Raw genomic sequence first — 27,065 nt, 5'->3', positions numbered from 1 at the left:
GCGGCACTGCTGAGCTCACGGCCATTCATAAAACACGGGCATTTTCAACACACGTTTTATTCACGAGCAGACACACGAGCGGGCACGAAGCATCCCATTCCTTCCAGGACCGCGTCTCCCTTGCTCAAGTGCCCCATTTCCAAGGCTGACAGCACCTGCACCTTGGAAGCAGGGCACCAGCCGGAGCACCGGGAGAACTCCGCGGGCTCAGGAGGCAGCAACTCCGCCGGTGCCGGCGCCGTGCGGCGGCAGCGTCATGGGCGGCAGGAACATGGCCTTGAGCTTGCCGGACATGCTGGCGATCTCCGGGTCCTGCGACTCGTAGGACTTGATCAGCCGGGCGAACTTCAGGACGCCTGCAAGGAAAGGGGGTGGGCGGAACGCCCCGCTGCCCCGGCGGGCCCGGAGCATCCCGCCCGGCGGGGGAACAACCCACCTTCGCCGTCGCTGCTGAACCCGTAGGCCTTGATCACGTCCTGCTGGATCTGGGTGGCCACGGGCAGGAGGAACTGCAGCATCTTGCCCATGTCGTTGCAGGCGTTATCCCGAGCCTCCTCCATGCGCTGCGCGTTCTCGGGCGCCCCGAACGCCTTGATCACCTCCGCCAGCACCGCTGTGGGACACGGGCACTCAGCCGCCCGCCGGCCCCCCGCATCCAGCTCCGCGACACGGGCACTCCGCCGCGGACCCGCCCGCACTCACCCTTCGCCTGCTCCGCGCTCAGCGCCGGCGGCACCGAGGCTTGCGCGGAGGCCGCCATGGGGCGCGGCGGGGCGAGCGCGGCTCCGGCCCCAGCCCCACCGGAGGCAGCCCCGGCCCGGCCCGCCTGAGCGCGCCTGCGCCTCCCCGCCCCGCTCTGTCATTGCACCGGTCTGTGGGAGCGGCTTCCCGCGCGCGCGGGAAACCTGCTGGACAAATTCTAAAAGAGCTGAAATCACTGCCCGGACGCGCGCCCGGGAGAGCACCCCCTCCGGGCCGACCCACCCCGAGGTGAGGGCGAGGGCAGCTACTCCAAAGGGCCGTCTCCCCTGCGGGCCCCCGGCCCGGTGCCGCCCGCCCACCCCGCTCAACGCCGACACCGGCGGCTCCGGCACCGCCAAACGCGCCCCGCCGCGCCGCCCGGGCCGCATGCAAATTTCTCGCTTCTCATTGGTCCGCGGTGCGCACGCCCCGCCCCTCCCCGCGGCGGCAGGGCTCCGGCCCAGCGGCTCCCCCGCGCCTTTCCCGAGGCGATGCCCACTTCCAGCCCTTCCCACTTTTCACCGGGAGCATTTCTGCCCTTCCCCCCCTGGCCCCACTGAAAAGAAATGAACACACCAGAGTCCCGTTTCTCAAACAGTTTTTTGTCTTTTTTTTTTTTTTCATTTTTTAAGAGCTTCATATATATATTTATATATATAAATTATTAGAATGTGTGTCAGGGCTCGGGAGTGCGTGGGGAACATCGTTTGGGTGGTTGGTTTTTTTTTCTTTTTCATAGCTGGATTGTTGGTTGTTTTTTCCTTTAATGGTTAAGTAAATATATATATATATGGGGGACCAATCGAGAGATACAACTGTGAAATCAGAACACGCACGCGGGGGCAAGGGAGTCACAAGTTGCTACATAAAACTGCCACGTCTAATAGGATGTGCATGAGTTAAAGTACATCAATTAGGATGGGTGAGGGGAAAGGGGCAGCCACCATCTTACAGACAGTCCCAGGACGCAGTGTTACCGCTGGCCACGCCAGCTCTCCCCACGGGGCTCAGAGGGGTCACGGTGCTGATGGCAGTCTCCAAAAGAGTCTGCTGGTGCTTCGCACCTCACGGTCGCGCCCGTTCCCATCAGCTGGGGAAAGCACAGCCGCCATCCTGCAACCAGTCCTGCGGTGCTTTGCACCCCGATGGCTGGGACCCGACCCTCTGCAGGCAGGAGAGGCCGCTCAGGAAGGGACCTGGAATGCTTTGTTTGCATCTGAAGGGATGTTGGGAGAATGGGAAGCTGCTCTGGCTAATCTGAGAAAGTTCCATGTCGCTTTTCTGTATCACTAAGTAGTATCTTACACTTAAAGGGGGGTGGGGTGTTGAGGAGGCATCTTGAAAAAAGGTTCCTTTGTGTTTGCAGTTATTTCTTGGCTGCACTTCCTCCTTGCAGAAGCAAAAACGGCAGGAGCATCCTGTGCATGAAGTCCTGCAATGCTCTGCGCTTTTTATTTAATGCAACTGTTTCCCCAAAACAAAGGATGGAGCTCTTGCCACCCTGAATTCACATCAGTCTTTGTCCTTCTGAGCTCTGTGCAACGCTGATTCTCTTTTCTTCAGAGCTCAGCTGAAATCACGTACCAATCGCTTCAGGTCCATTAGTGTTGTTTCAGTCCCTCCCCATTTTCTCTCCTCCACTTTTCCCAGGATGCCATCCCATACTTTTTGTCATCTTCTCTTGTACTCTACTGCATGGTGGGATCAGGATGTGTCACTTTGCAGCTTCCCCTCCCCCAGGATTTGGTTGATTGATTGCTCCTCTTGAGAGAAAGACATGATGATGTCACACTGACAGTAGAAGTCCATTTAAAGGGGTTTGTCACTTTCCTTCTTCAGGTGGCTAGGAAAAAAGAGGAACAAGGTGATAGTGGAAAGGAAAAAGGCAATTGACACCATTCCCCCGCCTTTGTTCATCTGGACCCACACAACACTGCTGGCTTGGGAGGCTTTGTAGATTCTTCAAGTAGGAGATACTATTGAAAAGGTACAACATTCCACCTCTTTCCCAGTGCCTCCCCATGCACTTGTGAATTCCTTATCTCGGCAAAACCATCAAACCCTTATAAATGTTTTGTATTTTGGCAGGGGTATCAGTTAGTCATAACTGAATTAACATGTGTGAAACACATAAAAGTTATCTCCCCCCTCAGAGGGGAGAAGCTGAGATCTCCCAAGGATTAGCCACTGAATAGCCACTTGCCAAGTATGGCCTTCCTGGTGGCCAGCCACAGCTGTACGCCATGGCAAAGCGTCCCCGTTCCCGCTGTGGGCTTGGCCACAGGCACCCGCTCCAAGGGCAGTGCTTCCCTGCCCCCACTGCCTGTGCCAGCCCCACGCCAGGGCTGGGCCTGGAGGTGTTCTTGCGAGGAGAGAGCAGCTGCACGCACCTGTAGTAGTCCTCCTGCGTGGGGAGCGGCACGCCGTGCAGAGGGTGGTGGGCGTGGAGCCACTGCTGCTGCTCCAGAGCCAGGCGCTGCAGCTCGGCCGACTGCGCGTGCATGGCCTGCAGCTGGTGCGCCGCCGACATGGGCGCCGAGAGCGAGCCCGGCAGGTCCCGGTAGGGTGCGGCTGCAGCCAAAGGCGACACAGAGAAGAGCCGAGTTAATGCTCCATCCAAGGCCCCCCAGCTCAGTCAAGACCCTGCTGCACCCCCATTCCCAGGACCTGCTTATCCTGACAGCGTGGGCCTGTCCTACGCTCTGTTTCACAGACCCCAGTCTGGGCCTGTCAGGACGCCCCCGCCTTTCGGAACTCTGCTGATGGAGGAGAACAGCAGTCCCTGGGAAGTTCCTTACCAAAGAGCTGGTGGCGCAGCACTTCATTCTCATGTAGAGGGTGAGGCAGGAGAGGGTTGGGGATGGTTCCAGCCGGGTACGGTATCCGGGTGAGGTGTGATCCCGAGGCGAGGGGGTCGATTAGAGGGTGAACGGAGGCTGAGGCTGCGAAGAAAAGATACCCCAAGATAATTGTCCCAGGCTTTGTAGCAGGTAACACAGACAGGCACAAGGCCTCACAAAACAGATATGGAGAGAGAAGGTCAGAGTATATCAGGAATGGGATGATTTCACAGCTAAACAACACAGTGTCATCTCCTTCCGAGTGTTACTCTTTTTGCCTGCATCGAACTTCATGTGAACCAGTCTGGCAGAGCTCTGTCCCTACACTCCTCAGAAAGAAGTACTGCTCCTTAGAAGTACAGCTCCTTAAACTTCAGCAGGGCTCTGCAAGGACCTGCTCTGCAATCAGGTCTGCACCCCATATTATGCCCATCTGTTTCCCCAACAGCCATTCACATGTATACTTGTACTGGGTGCTTTCTTTTCCAGGTCTTACCCAGGACAGATTCTCTTTCTGGTGGTTTGGAGTCCCAGCCACACTAAGGCGCCCAGACATGGATGGTAGGGAAAATGGGCATTCATTTGTGCCTCGTGCCATCTCTGAGAAGTTGCAGCTGCTCAGAGCCAGTGTCTGTGACTGACACCAGACCCCACCACTCACAGCACCCGAGCAGGCACAACACCTTTTTCCTATTGCACAGTAGCCTGGGCTTTGCTTCCCTGAGATTTTCATCCCTGAATGTTTTACTTTGCTTTCCTGCAGGATGTGGAAATGGAAGGGACCACCATTCAATTCTAAAGAACAGCAGCCTCCAGTTCCTTATGACTACCCCACCTCCCATCCCATCCCATCCCATCCCATCCCATCCCATCCCATCCCATCCCATCCCATCCCATCCCATCCCACTATCTGCAGCCACCAAGAACCAGCATTTCATTAGTCCTAAGGACACGGCCAAAACTGTTCTAGCAGGGCTCCCGCTCCCTCTGCAGACTCCAGTCTAAGGAATGCAGTTCACAGCAGCACCACCCAGGCAGTCAGAGGGACTCTAGCACTTGTACTGTGGCCCCACAGATCCAGAACAAAAGGACACAGTGCAAACAATTTTGCTGGCCACTGATCAGCAGTGTCAGTGCCTTTGGTGGGATGGCAGCAGGGGAAAAGAAGAATGACCATGATATTGGGCTCTTCTGGCTGAAGATCTATGGCCTCAAAAAATCTTGTCAGCTTTTACGGTTCCCCAGGGCCGGAGGGTGGGAGCACAAGGAAGGCACAGTAGGACAGAAATGAGGGCTTTGTGCAGGGCACCACCACCATGCGGCCCTTACCTGCGTGTATGGCATCCTGCTGGTGGAGATGGAGGTGGGAGTGGATGTGGGAATGCTGATGATGATGAGGTGTCACATTGAGCATCTGCAGCCGGGCCAGAGGGTCATTGCTGAGAGCGGCCACCCGCTCGGCGTGCTGGCGTTCAGCCGCCAAGCGCTCGGCGTAGGACATGTCGGGACGAAGGGTCGGGCCAGCTGCCAGCGCCAGCCTCTCCCGCTCCAAGTGGCCCAGCCCTGGGTGGAAGGGAAAAGCGGGATGAAGGCCGGGGGCTGTCTGCAGACTCAGCCCGCCGTGGCGTGGGAACGGATCCATGGCAGCAGCGGGCACGGCATGGAGCTGCTCCAACTCGGCCGGTTTGACTTCAAAGCCAGGCTTGAGACGTTCACGCAGGTCCCGGTCCCTCAGGTCTCGTTCGCGGGCCTCCCGCTCCCGCAGCTCCCGCTCCCGCGTGGCTGGATCGCTGCTGTAGATGGCTGGCACGTTGTAGCCCAGCAGGCCCGGGTCGACGGCGCCCAGGGGCACGTAGAAAGGGTGGTTGCGGTTGCTGGGGGACATGACGTGGGGCCGGGCGTACTCGCTAAGGGTGCGCAGAGCCGGGGTGTCAGGGCCCAGGTATGGGGGAACAGTCGCTACGGCACTGCCCTGCTCGAAGGAGGGGCGGTGGGGAACCGGCCCGAGGGACGAGCACTCGACCGGACGGCCCTCCTGAGCCATCTTCTGCAAAAGAGCAGAGAGACCGGCTTCAGGGTCCCAGCGGGGAGCGGCCGAGGGGGCGCTTGAGCATCCGCCCCGGCTGCGCTGCGGCAGCGGGACTCCCAGACCTACCACACTCCTCTCCAGCTCCCGCTCCTTCTCCCGCTCCCGCTCCTTCTCCCGCTCCCGTTCCCGTTCCCGCTCCTTCTCTTCACGGGCCTTCTGCTCAGCCTCTCGACGCACTTTCTCCACCAAGTCTGCTCTTTTCTTGGCCAGCTTGGAGCCATCAAGGGGCACAAAGTACAGGTCTGTGCGGGAGCAGGAGTTGAAGCCACGGTCCAGGTGTTTGTTGAACCTGGGGATGAGAGGGGAAGCCTGTCAGTGCTGACAGGGCTGGTGAGCAGGGATGGGGACAGGGACATCTACTGTGGGAAAAGCACTGTGGGAATGTGAAGAGCATCATAAAAAAGGCAAAAGCGTGTAGCATCATAAAAAAGGCAAAAGGGTGTAGCTCCACCTCAGGCTTGGGGTGATTTCCTCTTCCCTGCTCCACACGCCCCTCCCCATCCTTTGGAGAAACCAGTCTCCCCTCACCTGGCTGACTGGCTGGCATGGCTCGGCACATCCACCACCTTGGGAGGTGGCGAGGGGCTGCGAGCAGGTGGCACGGGGCTCTCCGGGGGCTCATACTCCTCCGACGGCTCCTGCTTGATCTGAGCAGCGCTGAGGGGGAGCGGGGGTGGTGGCGGGGCCGGGGCAGCCATGCTCCCTGGCAAGGGTGGTGGGGCAGAGGGGGCGGGTGAGGGGGCTTTGTAGCCCCCCGCCACAGGGGAAGAGGCCACCCGGTAGCCAGGAGGGGTGGCCGCACGGAAAGGGGCAGCCGAGGAAGTGGGGGGCGAGCCCGGCTTGTAGGGGGCCGGGGGCTGGAAGGTGGGGACAGGGGAGGCCGCCCGCTTCCCATATGGGGCCACAGCTGACGGGGGTACCGGGGGCGAGACCGTCTTGTAGGGGGCTGCAGACGGGGAGGCCATGGTGGCAATGACGGTGGAGAGGGTGGTGGCAGCAGAGGTGACTGGAGGGCCAGCCCCATGAGCAGGGGAGGGGGGTGGCGGCGGGGGGAAGGTGTAGGTGGCAGGACTCTGCCCCGGTGGGTGCGTGCACATGCTGGGGTAGCTTCCCTGGGAAGAGGCAGCAGAGGAGGATGAGGAAGAAGAAGAGGATGAGGACGATGAGGAGGAAGAGGGGGCAGCGGCCGCAGTGGCAGAGGGAGCCTGGCTGTAGGCGGCCTGGCTGTGCGGAGGGTAGAGGCGCAGCCCGTAGGTGGGATGGGAAGGGTGATGGCTGCTGGACTCCAGGCTGTGAGGGTAGCCCCCGGGGGGCTGGGGAGGAGCTGTGGCTGCTGGGGAGACGCCCCCGCTGCTCCCGTGACCGTGGTGATGCTGCTGGGGAGGCTGCTGGTGATGGGGGGACTGGCCAGGGAAAGGGGCAGCGGGGTGGGAGCCAGCATTGCCCAGGGGGCGGCTGTAAGGGGGCGGCCCCTGGCTCCAGACGGGCTGCGAGGGCAGGGAGGGCTGGGTGTACTTGGGGGGCTGGCTGGAGACAGAGAGGCCGCTGGGCGGGGGGAAGGAGTGCCCGTAGGAAGCACTGTAGCTGGGCAGGGGCTGGCCCGGGGAGGGCTGGGGGTACTGGGCAGAGGAGCTGGAGGGCGGCAGCGGTGGCGGGGCGTAGGGGTAGCGGGAGGGGGCCAGGGCCGGTGCCTTGTCCTGCCCCATGCTGTGGGGCGAGGGCAGGTGGCCGCTCAGGGCCTGCCCCACCATCCCTGGGGAGCTGGAGGCGGCCACTGCGTTGTTGAGGGGGCGCAGGGCCGGCGGAGGAGGCAGGTTGGAGGAGACGTGGGGGAAGGAAGGGGCCGAGGCCGGGGGGGCAGCAGGGGGGTTGGCTGGGGGTGTTTTTTGAGGGGGGAGCCCTCCTCCTACGGACGCCAGTGAGATTGGGGTGGTAGGGGGTGGATTGTGCTTGGTGCTGAGGGTCTGCTCACGAGCCCCTGGTGCTGGGAGCCCCCCCACTCCACTGGCAATTTTGGCCCCAACCTGGACCACATTGGCCGTAGGATAAAGGGGAGTGTGGGAGGAAGAGGAGGAGGAAGAGGAAGAGGATGAGGAGGAAGAAGGGGGAGCGGAAGGGGCAGCAACAGCAGAGGAGGAAGAAGAGGAGGAGGAGGAGGCAGGTGTCTGTGGGGCTTGAGCCTGGAAAATGCGTGAGGCCTGGCCCTCCAGCTGGGAATGGTAACTTCCTGCGGGGGGTCCCTGGGGGTGCACCTCGCCCGGGAGCCCAAAGCTGGGCTCTGGTGGACGGGCCAGGCTGTCGGGAGGGGGAGCTACCGGCGGGCTCTCGGGGAAGAGCGGGGGGTGGTGGTAGGAGTGAGACGGCCCCTGGGACAGCACAGAAGAAGAGTCGGAGTCGTTCTCCACGCTCCCAGGGCTGTAGACACTGGGTGAGGTGCTCCTGTTATCCTGGTCAATGTCCCGTGGGTCGCTGCTCATCTCATCATTGAAGCTGTGGCCATCAAGGCTGTCAACATCGGATGGGGATGGAGGACAGGGCAACTCCTGGAAGTAGGATGGAGTAGGAAAGGGGCATTAGGAGGCCTCCCAGACCACACGTGACACACTTGAAGTTCCCAGAGAACTTGTTTTCTGACCTTTCTCTGCCAACCCCACCACTAGAAAACCTCACAGAGGAAAGGAGACATTGTCTGGCAAGGTACACGTAACACCAGTCCTCCTGCCTCCTTTCCAGCGCTTTCAGGTCCTTCATGAGCATTCAGTGCTCAGGAAGGAGGTAACAAAGGGTACTTTGTGTAAAGAGGCAGTGAGGGAGGACAGGGAACTGTTGCACACGAGGCTGAGAGGGAACAGATACAACACGGGTGATGGGCTGTTGGCCAGGACATGGTATCACCAGCAGCATGGAGCAGCACACACAACTGTGGTCCCAGCACAGGCCCCAGACCCAGAATTGCTCTTCTTGCCCCTGCAGAGCTCTCCCTAGTCAAGGAAACCAGCTCCCAACCAGACCTCTCCCACTGTTGCACTCCTTCCTTTCAGGAGCTGCCCCTGTGCCCCCCAATCCCTGCTCCTCCCCACCACCTGCTGCCTCAGACAAGGCGCACTGGTGATTAGCAGCCATCATGGGTGAGGGTAACTAACAAGCACCACTCTAAGCAAGGGAGGCTAAGCTGAAAAAATACCACTGTTGAGCTGAACAGACTGTCCATGTGGAGAAATTACAGAAGTGGAACCAAGGTGGTTAAATTATTAGGACCTCTTAACATGAGCAAGCATCCCCATGCTTGCAGGCCTTTAAGGCCAGATCCCTGAACAGGCTTACAGGGAATGCAGAAGCACAAGAGCTGAGTCTTCCAACCACCCAACCACCAATCCAGCCTGGTGCTGTCAGTGTTTTGGAAAAGCCCTGCCACGGCTCTGTGTGTGCAGGAGCAGGTGTTGCATGACTGTCACCCGGGACCCACCATGACTGAAGCACCTCCACGTCACACTGTGCTGGGGATCATAAGGGACTGACACCGACCCAGCCTGCGGCTGCGCACAGAGCCAGGCTCTTGCCGCTAAGCTGGAAAAGGCAGGGCACATCCCCAGCTCCAACAGCAGAGCAGCTCCCTGAACACAAGGCAAATGAGACAGAGAATCTCCATCTGCACAGTCCTCACTCCTGGTGGCATTTTTGTAGCCAGGTAGATGCCATTTATGTTGGAAGAGCTGCAGTGCAAAACCTGAGGCATCGGGGCTCCCAAGTAGCGGGAGCCTCGAGCTGGGCAGGCACGAGCAGCACAGACAGGGAACTGGAGACTCCTTTGCTCTGGACTGGGCACACGCCAGCCATCACAGCAGGGAGAGCTCACCTCAGTTTTGGTTTTTTTGGGAGCATTGGTGTCCTCCCCTTCACTCTCTGAGATCTCTTCTGTTCGGCCCTGCTTGCTGCTCTTGGGGGTGCAGGATTCCTCCAAACGGCCTTTCTGCAAGGAGACAAGGACAACAGAGAGGTGGAGGGTCATGGAGAAATCTTCCAACCCGACAGGTCTTCACAGACTGCAGCAGGTGAGACACAGCCACTATGGCATGCGTGTCGATGATACCAGGAGGCCAACAAGGACCCAGCATATGGCAAAAATCAGCACTAAAAAAAAGGGTCTGGTGAGACTGGACACTGGTTCTTAGGAAAGAGCAAGAAGGTGATGATGAAAGCAAAGATGGTTCTGCCCATTTCAGAAAGCTAACCCAGCAGGGGTTACTTAGTGGATCTCTTCTGGTCTGTGTTCCTGGATCCTCACACGGATCCCACCCAATCTGGGCAGTCCTTGGCCACCCCACACTTGTGTTCCAGCTGGTATTACCTTTGTTGCTTGTCGGGATTTCTCAGCCTTGCCATCACTGCTGGAGGTGCTGACACCACCAGGGGAAGCTCGACCCCGTGACCTGAGCTCCTCTCGGGGCCCCGGAGTCTCTTTCTTCCGTCCACTCCGCATTGACATCTAAGAGAGGGATCACTGTGTCAGTCCTGCTTTGCATCTCCCACCGCCCCTGCTCTGTGCCCAGCCTCCCAAAGCCCCTGAACCCCTTGCACTCCACTGTGCCAAACTCATGCCCACTAGCTTTGTGGGGAGCCTCAGTCCCAACCCACACCTCCAGCCTGGCTCTCGTGTCCCACCTCCCTCTCCCACCCCACGTACTGAGTCCTTGTTCTGTCGTGTCTTCATTCTTTTGGGTGTGGGACCCCCATTCTCTTTGGCCCGGTTTGATGAAAACATAAATTTTTTTGACTCCGCAACCCCCTTCGGCTGTTTCCGAGGAGACGGAGATGGGCAGTTCTTCTGGAAGGAGGGATTATACCAGCCACGCAATGAGATCCCGCTGAATCCTGAAAAGCAGACAAGCAGATGAGGGGGGAGAAAGACTGAGTGAACTATAGAACACCCTTTCGTGGTTTGCTATGGAAATATGACAAAATTACTATTGTTTCCGTACTTAGAGACTCAAGTACGTTTACCAAGAATGCAATAAACTCTCCCATCAGTATGGGAAAAGATTTGCCCACTGCCATATCTGATTTCAAATTTCTAGGAGTGGTATGTGCACGATGTAAAGTATTCATTTTTAATGGCTTCAAACTGAAAGAGGGCAGATTTAAATTAGATATTAGGAAGAAACTCTTTTACTCTGAGGCTGATGAGGCACTGGAACAGGTTGCCTTGTGGATCCCCCAACCCTGGCAGTGTTCAAGGCCAGGCTGGATGGGGTTTTGAGTAACCTGGTCTTGTGGAAGATGTCCCCGTCCACGGCAGGGGTGTTTGGAGTAGATAATCTTTAAGGTTCCTCTTAATCCAAGCCATTCTGTGATTATCTAATTCTGTGATTCGGGGCCCAATAACACCGCTTGAGAGGATGCAAGAAGGAACCATTATCAGGATGTTATCTGTATTCTGGAATAATTTTAGTATTTTCCTTTCCTTGGGGAAAAAATAACAGGAAAGTGTTTTAAAATGTTCCCAATTACAATTTTTCTGACTTTGCTAGTTCATCTTTGCACTTGTTGTCAGTGCAGAAAGTTACACCACCCTTACCTGGCCATGTGCTGCCATTTGCTAGCCCTGTGCCATTAGTCATTCGGCAAAGTGGCCTTTGCTGAAGGGCACTGTACAGCCCTGCCCTCTCCAGAGCACATCCACGTGCACTCAAGCAGTACCACGTTATGCAGAAAATGTGACAAGTCTTGCTTGGGCTGTTCCATGCCCAAGGTACATGAATAGGTGTGAGAAAACACATTTAGCTTTGCTTTTGCACGACACCATCACCAGCTCTGTTTAGCCTGGCGTGCCTGCCAGGGTCTCCTCCTCCTCCTCAACACGACGGATGTTCCTCAGTGCACAGACCAAGTCATACCCAGGGATGCAGAGTACATCCTTACACCTTGCAGCAACAGGAAGATTTCTGAGATCCCTCCGGAACAATTTACAGCTTTGTGCCATGTCTAAAAGCATTTTATTGTAGATATTTAACACCCTGTTGTATCACACAGTTCTTACTCTGGAATATGACAGTACCATGTTTGTGTTAGCCTGGGAACTGGAGGAAATTATTCAGGGATACTGCTCTTGAAGTTAGCTTGCTGGAATCCAGCAAGCTAAAGACCTTTTGCACTGCTCTGCACTGCACACACATAACCAAAAAGACTTTATCCTTCCCAAGCCTGTCATCTGAGTTGCTATACTCAGCCTCTGGAATGGACAATCTGAAAGACAAGGGAATGTGTCCCATGGAAGAGGCACCAGCATCAAAAAACCACAACTACTGGGTTTTATTCTCTCATCTGGAAGCACAGAGGAATTTCGTGACTAAGAAGCCTTTGGATTTGGGGCTCCTGAAGACCATCCCACACCTGGAAAAATCACGTTCCGGCCAAGCAGCGCAGGAGCAATCTGGATGACTTCCATTTCTCTGAGAAGGGAGCTGAAAACAGGAATCAGAGCAAATGCACCCAACAGGAGAACTCTCAGACCTCCTGTGCAGCCCTGTTGCTGGACTGTGTGGCCCCAGGGTCACTGCTTTCCACGTCTTCATCTGCCTGACTATGAAACGGGAGTAATGACACTGGCCTGTCTCTCCTGGGGCTCCACATCTTCCCTGACCAATGCTTAAAGAAACCCATCCGGAAGGTACTTAGGAAAATCAGGGGATTGTTTGTTTTAATTCCATTAATATTTTATTTGACCTTCATCACGAAAGCCCCAGGGGGACTCATCCAGCATTAATTCCCACACACATCAATTCATTAACTGAGACCTCTTCTTTAATAGGAAAACAGCTGATGATGGTTTATAACTGGCCTAATGGAGGCAGAGCCCACTCCCAATCCCCACCCACTGACTTGTTTTACAGGCTCATATTTCTGTCACGCTTTGGCCCTTGCTTGCTAATTCAGCCAGTTACACTGATGCTATTCCAGATAAGCATCCAGAATCAACATTTCTTACGTGAAAGAAACGATTGTAATACCTAAGGTGATCCTAATTGACCTCAACTTTGACTCACGCCATGGTGGCAGCCTGAACGTATTCGCTCAGCTCTGAAGGCAGAGCAGCAGCAACAGCAGGCTACCAATGTCACTGCTCCCTGCATTCCACAGGGATACCACCCACGCCTCCCACACCAAAGAAGCCAGAGTGATAATGCAACACACAGGTCTCGCTTCAGCTTTCCAGCAACCCTGGAATGACAATTACCATCCTCTTCCCAGAGAAGTCAGTAATCAGGGAAATAACATGCAGCCGACCACACTGAAAGTTCCCTTTTTCAAAGGGATACCCACTCCGTACTTATTCCAACCGCTGAATACGCAGTAACAAACAAAGCCAGAAACAAACAGCAGTATTTTAAGAGACATAATCACCACTGACTGAGGCAGAAGTTTCTGTCACTTTTAGACAGAGAAGACTTTACAATAATATGTAAGAGAATTGATGCATACATTATTAGTATAGCAGTATAGCAACAGTTACGGCCAGATGACAGGATCACAAATCTGCCTTCTAATTTTAACATCTATGAAACAAAAGCTTGCAATGTGAGCCTTTACAATTAGCAAGTTACATCTAGCCCTTCCCATCAGTGAAGATCCCTGCAAATGTCTCTGAAGGGTCCTTAGGGCTCCATGGTTTTGGTTAGGAGGTGAGACGTGACAGGCCTGCTGTGGAAGGGTTAACCTTTCCCTGGCCCTGTGAAGCCCTTTACAGGTTCAACTGAGTTATGAGGCATTGCGAATTGCAATTTTCTGTTTGTGTTTCATACAACCCAGCTTGGCTTGGCTTATTGCCCAAACCCCTCCATATTCTCCTGTAAGCCCTGGTGAAGTCTCCTGCAAGCAACATACACTCAACAGGCATCCCCCACGTGGAATTCAAAATGGATCCCACCCCTCCTCCTCCTCCTCCTCCTCCTCCTCCTCCTCCTCCTCAGCTCCAAGTAATTCTCCTTCCCAAACCTTAGACTGTCCTGCACCACCAGCCAGAAGCTTACGAGGTCCAGCTCCTCTTTTGTTGAAGGACACAGACAGGTTCTCTCCTTCCCAGGCTGTTACGTGGAGCAATTCTCCCAGGTTACCAAACTGGAAACAAGACCATCTCAAATGAGAAGTATTCAGGTTTTACCTCTTCAAAAGCAGGCTGAATGTTTGTCCTTGGCTCAGGAGAGCATTTACACATTAGGCTGTGGCTTTGAGGAAATAAACTTTCCTAGACGGCAACAGAAGCAGAGGAAATGGGAACCGAGTTTCTGGGGTGGTGTTTGAGGGCTCGGCCAGAAGTATAAATGACAAACCAAAGCACTGCACACACTGGGGCTGCAGGCAGGGCAGGTCTACCCCCAGCATGTGTCCAGCAGCCAGGAGCCCATTTCCACCAAGACCAGGAAGACAGAGAGATGCTGCCAGAGCCATGGAGGGTTTTGACACTTCAGCAGGTGCTCGATGGCAGAGCAAGCCCGAGGATGCACAGCCCAAGTCCAGGGCTCCAGTCTGCTTGAGAAGATCAAATGCCAGCTAAGGTCCAGCTAGCCCTCTCTGGAGCCAGTGCCAGCAGAAGGGAGAGCTGAAGACTCCCAGCATCAGTGTCATTTAAGAAAAAGAGCTAACATTATCCCCTTTTTTGGTTTATTTACTATAGACAAAGCCAGCTTCCACTAAATGCTAGTCCATGCAAGTAGATGCTAGTCCATGGAAGTTTGGACTAAGGAGTCAGTAGAATGCCTGCTTTAGCCTAAGTACAGATGTTCTGGAAGTGCAACCCCTTGTCTTCTTCATTTGGGATCTCTTTAAAGTACACAGTGACTACTCTTTAAGTCATTTTCTGAAATATAGGAATCACATCCAAAATCCTATGTGAAATCCAAGGTATTTGGTATGCAAAGGCAGGGATTCAGAAGTCAGATGTGAGAATTAAACTGAGTCTGCTTCTCTGCAATTCAATAGCTCTCTGTTCCCATCCTGTTTTTTCTCTTCCCACTTCTACAAAGAGATGGACTAGCACTGGAGGGAGGAACCAGGGTGGCAAAACGAACACAGCTGCTTTCTAACACAATCCAGATGCTGAAAAGTGTCCTGAAAATAAGTCGGAATGTTAGCTGATGGATCCCTCTTGATGGGTAAAGATCGCTAAGAAGCAGAGCAGTATGTGTGTGTGTGTATATGTATATATATATATATATATATATATATATATATATATATATATATATATATATATATATATATATATATATATGACTGCTCAATGAATGATGGTCCCACATATTTTTAACTCCTGTGTCAATCTCCCTCACTTTGTAAAATGAAGGGAAATTTTCCAGAAATGTAATCGGTTTTAATGATTGTGTACGATCTTGAAAGCATTAAGTTTTGTCCCAGATGCTACAATCAGATAACCTGAAGTACAGCATTTCCCAATGGCTCATTACCTGATTTCATGCTTGAACCCTGGCATTTCACTATAGGGCATGGTGGAGAAAGAGAGGGAAGGAAGGGGAAGGGCACCATGTTCAGTGTTGGACAGCAATGAGAAAACAGGTCAGGGTTGAGGCTGCGTGTCACCGTCTTTTGATACATACCTGGAGCGTGACATTACTGTAAAAGGGAAAAGGACTCTGCAAGCAAAGGGATTAGGATGCCAAAATGGTTGAATACCAAGATGGCAAACATTTGTGGCTAATATTATCCTGGGTGTGAACACTGCCATGACTGGCAAATCTTCTCTATTCAGTAAATCTTGTTAAGAATAAATACACGAAGGTATACAGATGAAAGGTAGTTTTCAAACAAAGGCATTTTTCTGTCTCCTACAAAGTAACTACAACACTGGGTGGATGCAGAGGCTGTGAACTCGAGCTGGGAAGTGAATTAATCAAGGAACAGGACTCCTGCAGGTCACTCTCATGCAGGTCATTGCACCCAGAGACCCCAGGATCAGAGCACATGCTTCCCAGTCCTCTGCAGACCCCTCCACAAGGCCTGGGACAGGCACATCCAACCACCAGCAGCCATTGGACACGGGCAGGAAGGGCTGAGAGCTGCCCTGCCAGGAAGGTTTGGCAGCACAGTGTTATGTGGCAAACTCAGACAGAGACACCTACGACACAAGTGCAAACTCTAACTACTGCTCAAGAGGTCAAAATATAAATCCACTATGAAAATAGTGACAGCTGTCAATTTTTGTTATTTTCTATAAAGACACTGATTTCATACTGGCAGTCTACTGGAATTTCGCTGGATTCTTCTGTCTTCAAAATATAGTGGCATAGAATGGGTCACTGTGTGATGTGTTAAAATAAATTTTAACAATGAATGTAAATGTATGCTTTCAGAAACTCGTCTCTGTGCCAGAGGGTGAATCACACACACTTTTAATACGCAAGCGGAGTGGACTCTCAATTTGGATCAATCTATGTAAGAGCTGATTCACAATCCCATCCTAAGAAGTCAGGTTTGAGACCACCTGAGGAAACTGAACGTGAACAAGTCCATGGGACCCAGTGAGATGCATCCCAGGGTCCTGAGGGAGTCAGCTGACATAGCTGCCAAGCCAGTCTCCATGACATTTGATAACTACACGGCTGGCTCCATCCAAAGAGCTACAGTCCACAGTTCAATGTCAAAGTGGAAACCTTGAACCAGTGGTGTCCCCCAAGGATCTGAGACCAATACTATTTAATATCTTCATCAATGACGCAGATGGTGGGATTGAGTGCACTCTCTGCAAGCCTGCAGGTGACACCAAGTCAAGTGGTTGACAGGCTAAAGGGAAGATATGCCATCCACAGGGACCTTGACAGGATTGAGGAGTGGAACCATGCGATACTCATGAAATTCAACAAGGTGAAGTGCAGGTCCTGCACATGGGTCAAGGCAATCACCAGGATCAGGATAAGCTGGGGAATGAAGAGGCTGAGAGCAGCCCTGCGGCAAAAATCTTGCGATACAGGTGGACAAAAAATTGGGCATGACCAAACAATGTGCACTTGCAGCCCAGAAGGCCAAACATGTCCTGAACTGCATCAAAACCAGCATTGGCAGCAGGGTGAGGGAGGGAATTCTGCCCCTTTGCTCCGCTCTGGCAAGACCCCACCTGGAGTGCTACATCCAGCTCTGGGGTCCCCAGCAGAGGAAGGACAGGGACCTGTTACAGTTCCCTGAAAGGAGGGTGTAGCCAGGTGGGGACCGGCCTCTTCTCCCAGGCAACAAGTAATGGGACGAGAGGAAATGGCTTCAAGCTGTGCCACGGGAGGTTCAGGTTGGACATCGGGAAGAATTTCTTCACTGAAAGGGTGGTGAAATCTTGGAATGGGCTGCCCAGGGCAACAGTGGAATCACCATCCTGGGAAGTATTCAAGAAATGACTGGACATGGCACTCAGTGCTATGGCTTAGTCGACAAGGTGACGTTTGGTCAACGGTTGGACTCGATGATCTTAGAAGTCTTTTCCAACCTTAATGATTCCGTGATCCTGAGATTCTAAGCATTTAAAGGTGGCTTATAAGAAAATTAGAGCGACAAATTTTACCAGGGTGTGCAGTGACAGGACAAGGGGCAATGGTTTTAAACTGAAAGAGGGCAGGTTTAAATTGAATATAAGGAAGAAATTCTTTTCTGGGAGGGTAGTGAGGCACAGGAACAGGTTTCCCAGAGAAGCTGTGGATATCCCAGCCCTGAAAGTGTTTAAGGCCAAGATGCAAGGGACCAGGAGCAACCTGGTCTAGTGAAAGGTGTCTGTGCCCATGGCAGGGGGGACGGAACTGCATGATGTTTAAAGTTCATTTCAACCCACACCAGTCCATCATTGTATAAAATACCCTAAAATGATTCTAAAATAACATCTCCCATTAAAAAAAAAAAAAAAAATTCATCTTGAGGCAACTTGAGGCAACAGCTTCAATCCTTCTTATATGTACTTGTTGACAAATTCACTTGCCAGGCTACCTATGTGCTCCTTCTCTCCAGTAAAATAATAAATAAAAATGACAATGCTCATGCTTCAGGAAAGGGTGCCAAATAAGAATACTAAAAATAACTGTGCAGAGCACTGGCACTCTTAGGAGATAAAGCTAGTTTACATTTTATTAAGCCTATATTAATGTTTTGTTTTCTTAATTTTGCAGAAGCATGAGGAGCAAGGATGTTATTTTGAGTATGAAAACTCAAATTCTGGAACCTCCATTCAAATAAAAATGTATCTGTTTAAAAAAAAAAATATGATTAACAGAGTGAAATAACAGAGCTAAAGCAAGGTAATAAATAATAAAAATATTCATGCATTTAACAATAGCTTAATTTACAGCATAGAAGAAGACATTAATTTTTGCAAAAGCAACTGAAAATAAAGTTTGATTCACTAAATGAAGGTTAGATGTACTAAAGAAGGTTATGTTAATCGTAAAACAATTCCTGAGGGCACAGTAAAATGACTGTTAAGTATGTAACAGATTTACTTAAAAATCCCAGGAGAATCCTTCTGTCTCCCCAGAGGAGGGCTTCCAGATCTCTCCAAGATATAGGCTGGCAGAGCCCAGTGGTGGATCAGGAAAAAAAAAACCACACTGGGCTCTACCTTCTGCAAGTGAGATGGAGCCTACAGATGCATGATCCAGAGGAAGGGCACATCACATTCCCCACAGTCACTATTTTATGAAGTGCAGCATCTTCTATATTTGCAACACCTGAGCACGCCTTACCTGTGGAGTTGTTAGGGCCCAAGGGTCTATGTAATAGCTCACAGCCCTCTTTTGATACACAGATGTCCCTTTGCTAAGAACGCAAAGCAAATTACTCAGAGACATCACAGGATGGTTGCCCAGAGACTCAAAGGAGGATGCTAGAGCTGCAAGGGACACCTGGACTCTGAGGTGACCAGTGCAAGTCACAAGTGATACCCTTTGGATATAAGAGGCAGATCCATGAAAATGGCACCTCAGCATCCAGCAGCCATCAGGGAAGTAAACTGCATGCTAGAATTTCCTGAGGAGAACATCATTATGCCCCCACACAAACCTATGGCTTTCCCACATCTTGAAATGTGTGTGCAATTCTGCTTCTTCCATAGGGACTAGAAGGGGCATGACTGAGTAGGTTAGACATCTCTGTCCACAGAAAAGGTTATTGATGTGAGGATATGACTGGGGACCATAAAGCCACATACGAAAATTAGAGGTTAGGCAGGAAATAATTTTTTACTGTCTTTTCCAGTACAAATTTGATGACCTTCAAACAACACTACAGAGAAACACATTCAAAACCAACTAAAAATTAAGAGTAGTTCTTGAAACAGGTACCTGCAGAATTTCCAATTAAAGGACACCAGGGGTGCTGGAAGGTTCTATGTGTTTGATGGGAGACTGGAGAGTTTCATTCAAGGGAGAATCACTAGCACTTTCTGGATAGCTGGAAACCATATCTGGCTATGGCAGTGGCTTTCCTCCACTGAAAACAGCTGGAAGCTGTACAAGTATCAGAGGAAAATGGCACAGGATTGGATTGGATTGGATTAGATCAGATAAGATTAGAAAATTACATTATTAGATTAATGGTTGGACTCAATGATCCTGGAGGTCTCTTCCAACCTAAATGATTCTATGACTTTGCAGCCACTGACCCAAAGGACACCCTTCAGATTCTCTGTTTCCAGGGATTCATGACTGACAGCAAAGAGAGTATATGAGAGCCACACGTGCCAAGGGCAAGCATGTGAACAGGATGAAGATAGACAGACATATCCAGAATGAAAGAAGCAAACTAGGGCCAGGGAAATGGGCAGAGGAACAACAGTACAGCAGATATGAGTCACTGGTAAACTTCGAGTCACTCCTAGGCTTGGGATCCCACAGCTTCTCCTTGGTCTACTGGCCAAGGACTGGCCAAGTGGAATGATCCTGCCCTCATCCCAAAAGTCTGAAAAGACTTCTAAGAAGGATTTTCTTCAATGAGTGAAATCCACCAGTGCACAGGGAAAGGAATATTCTTCAGGAGTGGGAAAAGAGAGGTGACTTTCACCTGACTATACGTAGGATTGGTAAGGCAATTATGGGAGTAGTGCATGCCATTTTTACCTGTGTACTCCAAAAAGGATGCTGACAAATTGAGGAATGTGATTAACTCCTCCTCCTTATAACCTTAAGCTGAATAAATATAGCTTACCTGAGAAAATGTTAAAAGGAGACTTGAAGATGACCTATGAGCATTACAAAGGAAGAAGATTTCTGACAGCTCTTTAACCTACACAACAAAGACCACCACATGCAATGGCTCTAGCTAAAGCTGGACAAATCAAACACAGAAATAGTGCAAAAATTGAAAAGCACAAGAAATCAATCACTTGAAAAACTTGCATAGGAATCCAGTGTATCACTGAATTGTTTTAAGGGTCTTCTTGTATTTTATTGCAAAATAAATGCTCTTAATGTTTTCTGCACACACCATCCAGTTGATGAGAACAGGTTTTTCAACACTAAACTCATTAGTAGTCATAGAATTCGGCCAAAAGGTGATGGGGTCTAGCTAGCTCTGGTGAAAATGGACTTTGAAAGCAATGGTCTAGCAATGAATGAGGAAAGCCTGATGGATAACCATGACTGGATAAACCATTCTTCATGGAGGGTGGGCCCTCTTTATGTGTCTGGCAAACTCTGAATAACTCTGAGGTAAATCACTTCATCTGTTGCACTGCCTAAAAGAAAAAAAACAGCAGTATATACAAAATACTGTGCTGTAGATACACTTTATATCCAATACACTCTGCTATATATATCAATATAAAATTTAATAACTACATAACATTATATTTTATACGAGATATATTACATTATACAAACTACCATATATATTGTGATATATACACACACATAAATATATATATATACACACACATATAGTAAATCCAATTCACTGTCCAAACAGAAGAAGGTTGCTCAAATGCAACCTTCACTTAAGTGATGTATAGAGCAGAGAGACCTTAGGGGAGAAACAGGCTATCACCAAGTGCATTGTACAGCAGGGAAGTACTAGACTAAAATTTTCCAGCTGAACTCTCTGTGATGAACAATGTCACCAGGGCAAGAGACATGAACTAAGATTGAGAGCAACCAGCTCCCCTTCTTCAGCAAAGCCCAGACAGACCATCATTGGCTGAAATTGCCTGGAGAAGATATTGCAGTTAGCCTTTGGTTTGTAGGTGAAAATACTGCCACAACGATCAATCAAACATTGATATTTTTACAGGAGGAGACATCAACAAATCAGTGTTTGCTGCCACAACACACACAGAAAACAGACGGTCAGAAACTTCTGCAGGAGGATTAGCAGAGCTGGAAGCTAGGCACTGCTTCTGAAGGGATCGCTGCCTCACAAAGTTGACTTCTGTTGAACTTAAAACACGGCCAAATCCTTATCCCCAAACATCTGAAGCCCAAACAGCTAACCAGACTGGTAGGGAGGTGAAGCTCAAGCCACTCAAACTGGAAACATCCCCTTTTGTTTCACCATTCTCCATACACACCTCACTGACAACATGGGCTGTGGGCCCGCCACTGCCCAACACGTGACTGGAAGGACAGAAAGATTCTCCAGTGCTCATCTCAACGTGACAAAGAGCGGTGGGACATGCACCTAACCAGCCTGGCAAGACATGCCTTGGGCACTGCTGAGCCTCAGGAGGTCAGGGAAGGCACTGAGAGGGAGCATCTCATGTTCATGTTAAGCCATCCCCTGTGACCCGACTCCAGCAGGGACCTCGGGAATTAGTTCTGCAGAGAATACCTACCCTAGGTGTGCTCACTTGGTTTAGTGCACGGCTTCTTCAGTCAGAACTTGTGTTGCCTTCTCCTTCGGCCTTTAAGAAGTTTGTAAAGCACTGCAATTTTGTACTGCACTAGACATAGTCTTCAAGAAATACAGATGGAAGAGATAAAGTGATAAACACAAGAAATATATGTCATACTTCCAAAGCATCTCCTAATGGAGGAAGAATGAGACCAGAAAATCCAATGAAGGCAAGAAAATAGTTTATTTGTCCAAAAGAGATTGGGAGAAAGAAATAAACAGGGGAAGATAAAGTCTGACAGAAGAGAAAACCAAGTTCTCAGAAGAAAAGGCATTACACAAGGAGGAATAATATAAGATGGACAAACATTCAGGAGGTATGAATGTTTAAGGAGGGGCACAGCTGAACATGTGCACAGACCAATTCCAGAGATTGCATTTGCAAACATATTACACCCCAGACCTGGTAAATAAATAAACCTTCCCTACACAGCTCTGTATTCCACATGGACTGCTCCTCTCAACTCCACCTCCATCCCCAAGAAAAACACTGATGAACATGAGAGAGCTCCAGGACAAACTGGGAAGGTGTACAAGGAGTAACAGGGGCTGAATTTTGGAAGAGAAAAACCTGCCTGATGCATTTCACCCACAAAATAAAATCAGGATGGAATTATTTCAGTTGGAAGGGACCTACAATGATCACCTAGTCTGACTGGACTAGATGCTCCTCCTCCCCTTGAAGAACAATACCGATCAGGCTGCTTTTAGTACAGCAGTCTCACCATGCTACAGAATCACAGTTCCTTGCATGACCATTATCATTTTGGAATACAAGTACACCCACAAGAAAAGTCATCATAACTCCTTGTTCAGGCAAACCTAAGGGTGAGAATGCAAGAACCTTTCAGAGGTATCCAAGGGGTACAAAACCCAGGGGAGGAGGCAAATGCATATGAAGAGAGGTAAAGGCAGGTCACTGCAGCAAGTTAAACCTGTTCATCTTGTTCATTAAGATTCACTGCACATTTAATTTTCAAATGTTTGGAGGTTTTTTATAATTTCCAGCAAGAACCAAGGTACCACAATTTCACTCTTTGGCCATGCTTGAAAAGCTCCATCGTGAATCATAGCTGGGAAAGTCTGGTTTGAAATATCAGGTAATTCCTAAGAAGTTGGGGAAACACACAAATGATTGGTTGGTTGTGCCATCACTAATGACAAAATAACATTAACAACTTGGCTGAGAAACAGGGCAAAAGAGAACAAAAATAATTCCAAATGAACAATTTGATCATTGCCATGTACAAGTGTCCCATCCATGGGTAATGACCGTGGAGCTCCAGCCCCTTGGGAATGTGTGTGCAGCACAGCAGTGATTAGCAACACCCTCGGGCTTAGAAGAAAAGAGAGTCCAGCTTTCCACTCAGACAGCTGTGGGGCTCTTTAGTGGGAGGTCAAGGCTGAACTCTGCAGCTTTAGGCAGCACACACCTGAAGGGTGTGTAACCATGCTCCAGCACTCAGGTGGACACAAAATGAACGGCATTTCCAACTTCTCCTTTGCTCTCCTGCTACACACTTTAGGATAATGGCCCCACTACTTTTCTCCTCACTTTTTTAAAGCTGGAAAGCATAGCAGCTCCTATGCAATCCACCCAGTACAACCAGAAATAATGACAACAGATTTGGGTGCCGAGCTCGGTAAGGATATGCTGCTTCTCAAGGCGCAGCCCAGAAAAAAAACAGACCCTGCAGACAAAAGCCCCACAAATTCTTACAGTAGCCATCCTGGCAAATGAGGAATCGGCTGCGGAACTCAAGGCAGCCACGGCACCGAGGCAAACGCAAGGAAAGACACTGCCCATCTGGAAAGCAACTTCGGGAACGTACAATAGCTATCAAGGCACAACTCCGCGGCGTGCAAAGTAATGCCACGGTGACCAAATGGCTGCCACTTCAACAGCACAGCGGCCACTCGGCAAAATACAGCCGGCAATTCGCTGGGCAACAGCAGCCGAGCCGGCCACAGGCCAGTAAGACAGACCAGCCACCGGCTCCGTGGCATAGCCAAAAGGGCAACCTGAGAAACCCAGATGCCACTTCTTCAGGAATCCTGAATAACAAACGGACAACGAGCCGGACACACCGAGGGATCTCGGCCGGTTCCAGAGGAGCGCAGCCGCCTCCCTGATGCCACCCAGCCGTTCGGGGTCTCGCCAGCGCCCCGGTCCCCAGGCGGCACCCTGGCGTGCCAGAGGAGGGGGCACCATCAAGGGGTGAATCCCACCCGTGCCCGCTGCAGCCACGGCGCGGGGAGCCGACGCTCTTCTCGGTCCCCCGATGGGAACGTTATTCCCAACTCCTCCTGCCCGCTCCCCGGCCGCACCTGGGGAAGCGGGGACAATACGAGCCCCCGCCCCGAAGGCAGGCAGGGCGGGAGTCGGTCCCCTCCAGCGCTGTGCCGCCCTCCTCCCCGCACGGCGCCGGGCCGCAAACTCGCAACTCCCGCCCGCCCGCGCCCCCCGGGCCCCGCGCGCCCCTGCCCCCGCCGAACTTCCCGCCGCAGGGAAGGGGGGCTCCGCGGGCGCTGACGTCACGCCGGGCGCGCGGCGGGGGGTGTCCCCGCCCCGGGACCCCCGCGGCGGGCGCGGAGCCCCGCGCGACCCCCGCCCCCCGTTCCGGAGGGAAGGCGCTGCGCCGCCGTCCAGCGCCGCCGAGCCCGGGCGGGCGGCGAGCCCCGGGCGGGCAGCGCCCCCCGGCGATGCCGGAGCGGCCCCAGCCGCGGCCGGGACCCCCGCCCCGCCGAGCCCCCGTGCCCCGCGGCGCTGTCCCGGCTCCTTCCCGGCCCCTCGCCGCATCCGCGCCGGGGCAGGGACCGCCGGGGACCCTTCCCCAGCGCCGCGGGGGTTAATCGCACTCTCGCCCCTCCTGCCCCCCCCCAACTTTGGTGTTCCCCCCCCCCGCGCGCCGCCTCGCTCCCCATCCCGACACACGGACCGGAGGGCTAAAATCCAGCCGCGAAAGAATGCAGCGAGTGGGCGACAATGACAAGCGGGGCGGGAGCGGCTGGGAGCGGGCGAGGGACTCACCGGCGGCTCCTGAGGGGAGGTCGAATGAAGGGAGGAATGGAGGCGGCGAGGAGCGGGGGGCAGGGATTTAAACGCTGCCCCCCCTTCTTTTTTTTTTTTTTTTTTTTTTCCCCTTTCCTCCCTCCTCCTTTTCCGCGCTCCCTCGTTTCCTCTCGCGGCTCCGGAATAACCGGTCGGTGGCAGGGACAGCGGCTCCGGGAGGGGGGGTGCGGCGGGGAGCGGGCCCCCCCCCGCCCCGCGGCTGTGTCGCCCCCTCTCCCGCCGCGCTCAGGCGCCTCCGCCTGCGCCCCGCCGCCCTCCCATCGCTCCCACCGCTGCCCGCCTTAGCCACCTCCCATTTCCGAAGGGCCCAGAACGAGCCCCCTCCCCCGCCCCTCTGCTCCGCGCTCGCCGCCGCCCCTCCCCGCGAAACACCCCACGCACCCCGCACCCCCCAACCCACCCGTGGGCAGCGTGGGACGGGGGAGGAGGAGACGCGGGCCCGGGGCGAGCGACCGGCCCGGCCCCCGCCCCGGCCGCAGCCGCGCCCCGCACCGCTGGGCCCCCGGCGCCGGCACAAAGGCCGGGCAAAGCGGGGGAGAGCGAGCCCGCCGGGGCGTTTTTAGCAGCACGGGCCCGGGGCGACCGAGGCGTGCGGGGGGGTGGCGGCCGGCCGGGGCCGCGGCGGGGCCTCCCGGGGGGCGGGGGCGGCGGCCGCCCGACGGGCGCTCATCGGCGTGCGGCCGCGCGCGCATCCATCCCCCCCCACCCCGATCCCACTTCCCATCCCCCGCCCGGTTGCCAGGCAACGGCACAAAGGGAGCGCGAGCCCCGCGCGGGGGCCGCTCCGCACCGCCCGCACCGGGCTGCGCCCCCCCGGCACGCGCACACGCGCGGCGGCGGCGCGCGGGGCCCCCCGGCTGGCACGGGCACGGCAGCGGCGGGATGCGGGATCCCGCTGGCGCGGGCCTCGCCCGAGCGGCGCCACATCGCCCCTCCTGCCGCCTTGCCGCGGCCGCTCGGTGCGGGGGAGCGGCGGGGCTCAGCCGTAGAAACGTGAAACATCCCCCCACGGCCGCTCAGAAACGCGGCTGCCTCCCCTCGCTGGCCAAGTTCATGGCGTCGATGGCCATTTTGGAAAAGCTGCTGTCGGAGGAAGGGCTTCGGGAAGGAAGGGGGGAGCCCGCCGGCTCTGTCACCCGGCCAGCCCGCCGAGTGGCTAATCCAGCTCCAGCCGCTGCCTGCTGCGGGAGCACGGCCAGAGGAGCGCGGGTCTGGGGGCCGAGGAGATGCCACAAGTGCTGCCCTTCCTGCCCCCTTTAGCTGCAGAAGGCACGGCAATCGTGGGGGCAAACCTGGAGCTGCGTCTCACAGACATGAACGCGGCTCTGTGTTTAAATAAGGGAGCCTTAGTGTGCAGATGGGCAAGTTTCACTCTGATGGCCTTCAAGCATAATCCCAAAATATTTCCTCGGCAGGACGTCTCAGTGAGCAGGCTGGATGGCGTGCTCTCCGTGGGCTTTTATTCAGCAATTCTCATTGTCCGTTACATGGCTCCGAGCACTATTTACTGTACGGCATCCAAACTCAGCACTGAATACAGATGTGGTCCTCTCCTCGTGGGGGTTTCAGCAGTGCTATTCACCCCAAGGCTTTAAAAATCATTAAGAGCAATGCCCCTTCTAAGCTGATGGCTCCCAGTGCAAGCGTTCCACACCCACTTCCCAGGGGTACCATGCCATTTTGGAGCCTCGCTATTTATCCTGGACGCAGAATTGCTCTCGGTGCCTCTCGTTCCCAAGCCAGCCCCACTGGCATGCAGCACCCTGTTGCACAACATCAGCATGCTTCATGTCTCTAGCTCTCATTCATTCTCACATCCACCCGTCTCCCCAGCCTGCCTCTTTGTCCTGCCCCTCTCAGGGAGCCTATGCCCTGCCAGCAGTAATCCTGAAGTGCTGTGGCTCCCTAGGACTCTCTGTTTCCCACATCTGGCATGGGAGATTGACAAAGCCATAGCTAACGTTTGCAAAAATGCTCACTGGCTTTTGTGTGGTCAGTCCAAAACATTTCACCATGCTGTTTTGGAGAGGTGCTGTGTGGAAGAGAACACCCTGTGGATCCCAAGCACAGGGGTAGGCGTTACCTGCTTCACAAAGTGCCTCACCAAGCTGAGCCCCAGACAAGAAGACAGAATACCATTATTGCTGTTGAGATGGTGGCGTTTGCAGTTGTCACGGCTGCTTCAAACTGTCGCCTTTAGGAACTGACAGCCAAGCGTCCCGAGCTCACAGTGCGTGTGACCCTTAGAGGCCAGAGTGATGATTCATGAAGGAGGAAGATCTTGTCAAGATCCTTGTTCTCTGGATGCTAAACAAAATGCCCAGATCCCCAAGGTTTGTGGTTTGAGGAAAAGCCTCTGTGGCAGCTACTGTGGTTGGTATTGCTGAGATCTTCTGGATGAGCAACATGTGACTCCAAGTTTATATAAGCACAGTGTTGAGCCCCAAATGGTTTT

General features: G+C 53.2%; 2 protein-coding genes and 1 non-coding gene across 4 annotated transcripts; all 3 read right to left on the bottom strand.

Annotated features, from left to right (window-relative positions):
- Positions 1–39: 39 nt before the first annotated feature.
- C1H12orf57 (chromosome 1 C12orf57 homolog) lies at positions 40–862 on the bottom strand. The gene is made up of 3 exons (XM_038130735.1): positions 703–862; positions 437–613; positions 40–356 (listed from the first exon to the last, which is right to left on the bottom strand). Exons 1-3 carry the CDS (start codon positions 758–760, stop codon positions 208–210), a joined length of 384 nt encoding a protein of 127 aa, XP_037986663.1. The 5' UTR covers positions 761–862; the 3' UTR covers positions 40–207.
- Positions 863–879: 17 nt separating this feature from the next.
- Positions 880–940, bottom strand: LOC119710743. The gene has a single exon (XR_005259625.1). It is a non-coding gene; the product is annotated as a U7 small nuclear RNA (small nuclear RNA).
- Positions 941–1,322: 382 nt separating this feature from the next.
- On the bottom strand, positions 1,323–25,317 carry ATN1 (atrophin 1). Of its 2 annotated transcripts, none has more exons than XM_038130627.1 (10): positions 25,011–25,317; positions 10,355–10,542; positions 10,019–10,156; positions 9,527–9,640; positions 6,199–8,213; positions 5,737–5,959; positions 4,911–5,628; positions 3,540–3,683; positions 3,132–3,312; positions 1,323–2,584 (listed from the first exon to the last, which is right to left on the bottom strand). In XM_038130627.1, exons 1-10 carry the CDS (start codon positions 25,300–25,302, stop codon positions 2,551–2,553), a joined length of 4,047 nt encoding a protein of 1,348 aa, XP_037986555.1. In that variant the 5' UTR covers positions 25,303–25,317; the 3' UTR covers positions 1,323–2,550. The 2 variants fall into 2 exon arrangements, with proteins under 2 accessions (XP_037986555.1, XP_037986556.1); XM_038130628.1 differs by lacking the exon at positions 25,011–25,317 and adding an exon at positions 24,569–24,990.
- Positions 25,318–27,065: the final 1,748 nt, after the last annotated feature.

This window comes from Motacilla alba, chromosome 1 (assembly GCF_015832195.1).
Source record: "Motacilla alba alba isolate MOTALB_02 chromosome 1, Motacilla_alba_V1.0_pri, whole genome shotgun sequence".
Taxonomy (NCBI): domain Eukaryota; kingdom Metazoa; phylum Chordata; class Aves; order Passeriformes; family Motacillidae; genus Motacilla; species Motacilla alba.
Note: the sequence above shows the minus strand (reverse complement) of the source record. Positions and strands in the feature narration are given on the sequence as shown.

What these genes read in the sequence shown, in the direction of transcription:
- C1H12orf57 (XM_038130735.1), bottom strand. Translation starts at nt 760, where the DNA reads ATGGCGGCCTCCGCGCAAGCCTCGGTGCCGCCGGCGCTGAGCGCGGAG. An exon ending in GAGCGCGGAGCAGGCGAAGG is followed by an intron (nt 614 to 702) that starts GTGAGTGCGGGC and finishes CGTGTCCCACAG; the next exon opens with CGGTGCTGGCGGAGGTGATC. An exon ending in GTTCAGCAGCGACGGCGAAG is followed by an intron (nt 357 to 436) that starts GTGGGTTGTTCC and finishes CTTTCCTTGCAG; the next exon opens with GCGTCCTGAAGTTCGCCCGG.
- ATN1 (XM_038130627.1), bottom strand. Translation starts at nt 25,302, where the DNA reads ATGCGCGCGCGGCCGCACGCCGATGAGCGCCCGTCGGGCGGCCGCCGC. An exon ending in CCAAAAAAACCAAAACTGAG is followed by an intron (nt 8,214 to 9,526) that starts GTGAGCTCTCCC and finishes TCCTACTTCCAG; the next exon opens with GAGTTGCCCTGTCCTCCATC. An exon ending in GCTGCGCCACCAGCTCTTTG is followed by an intron (nt 3,313 to 3,539) that starts GTAAGGAACTTC and finishes CTTTGGCTGCAG; the next exon opens with CCGCACCCTACCGGGACCTG.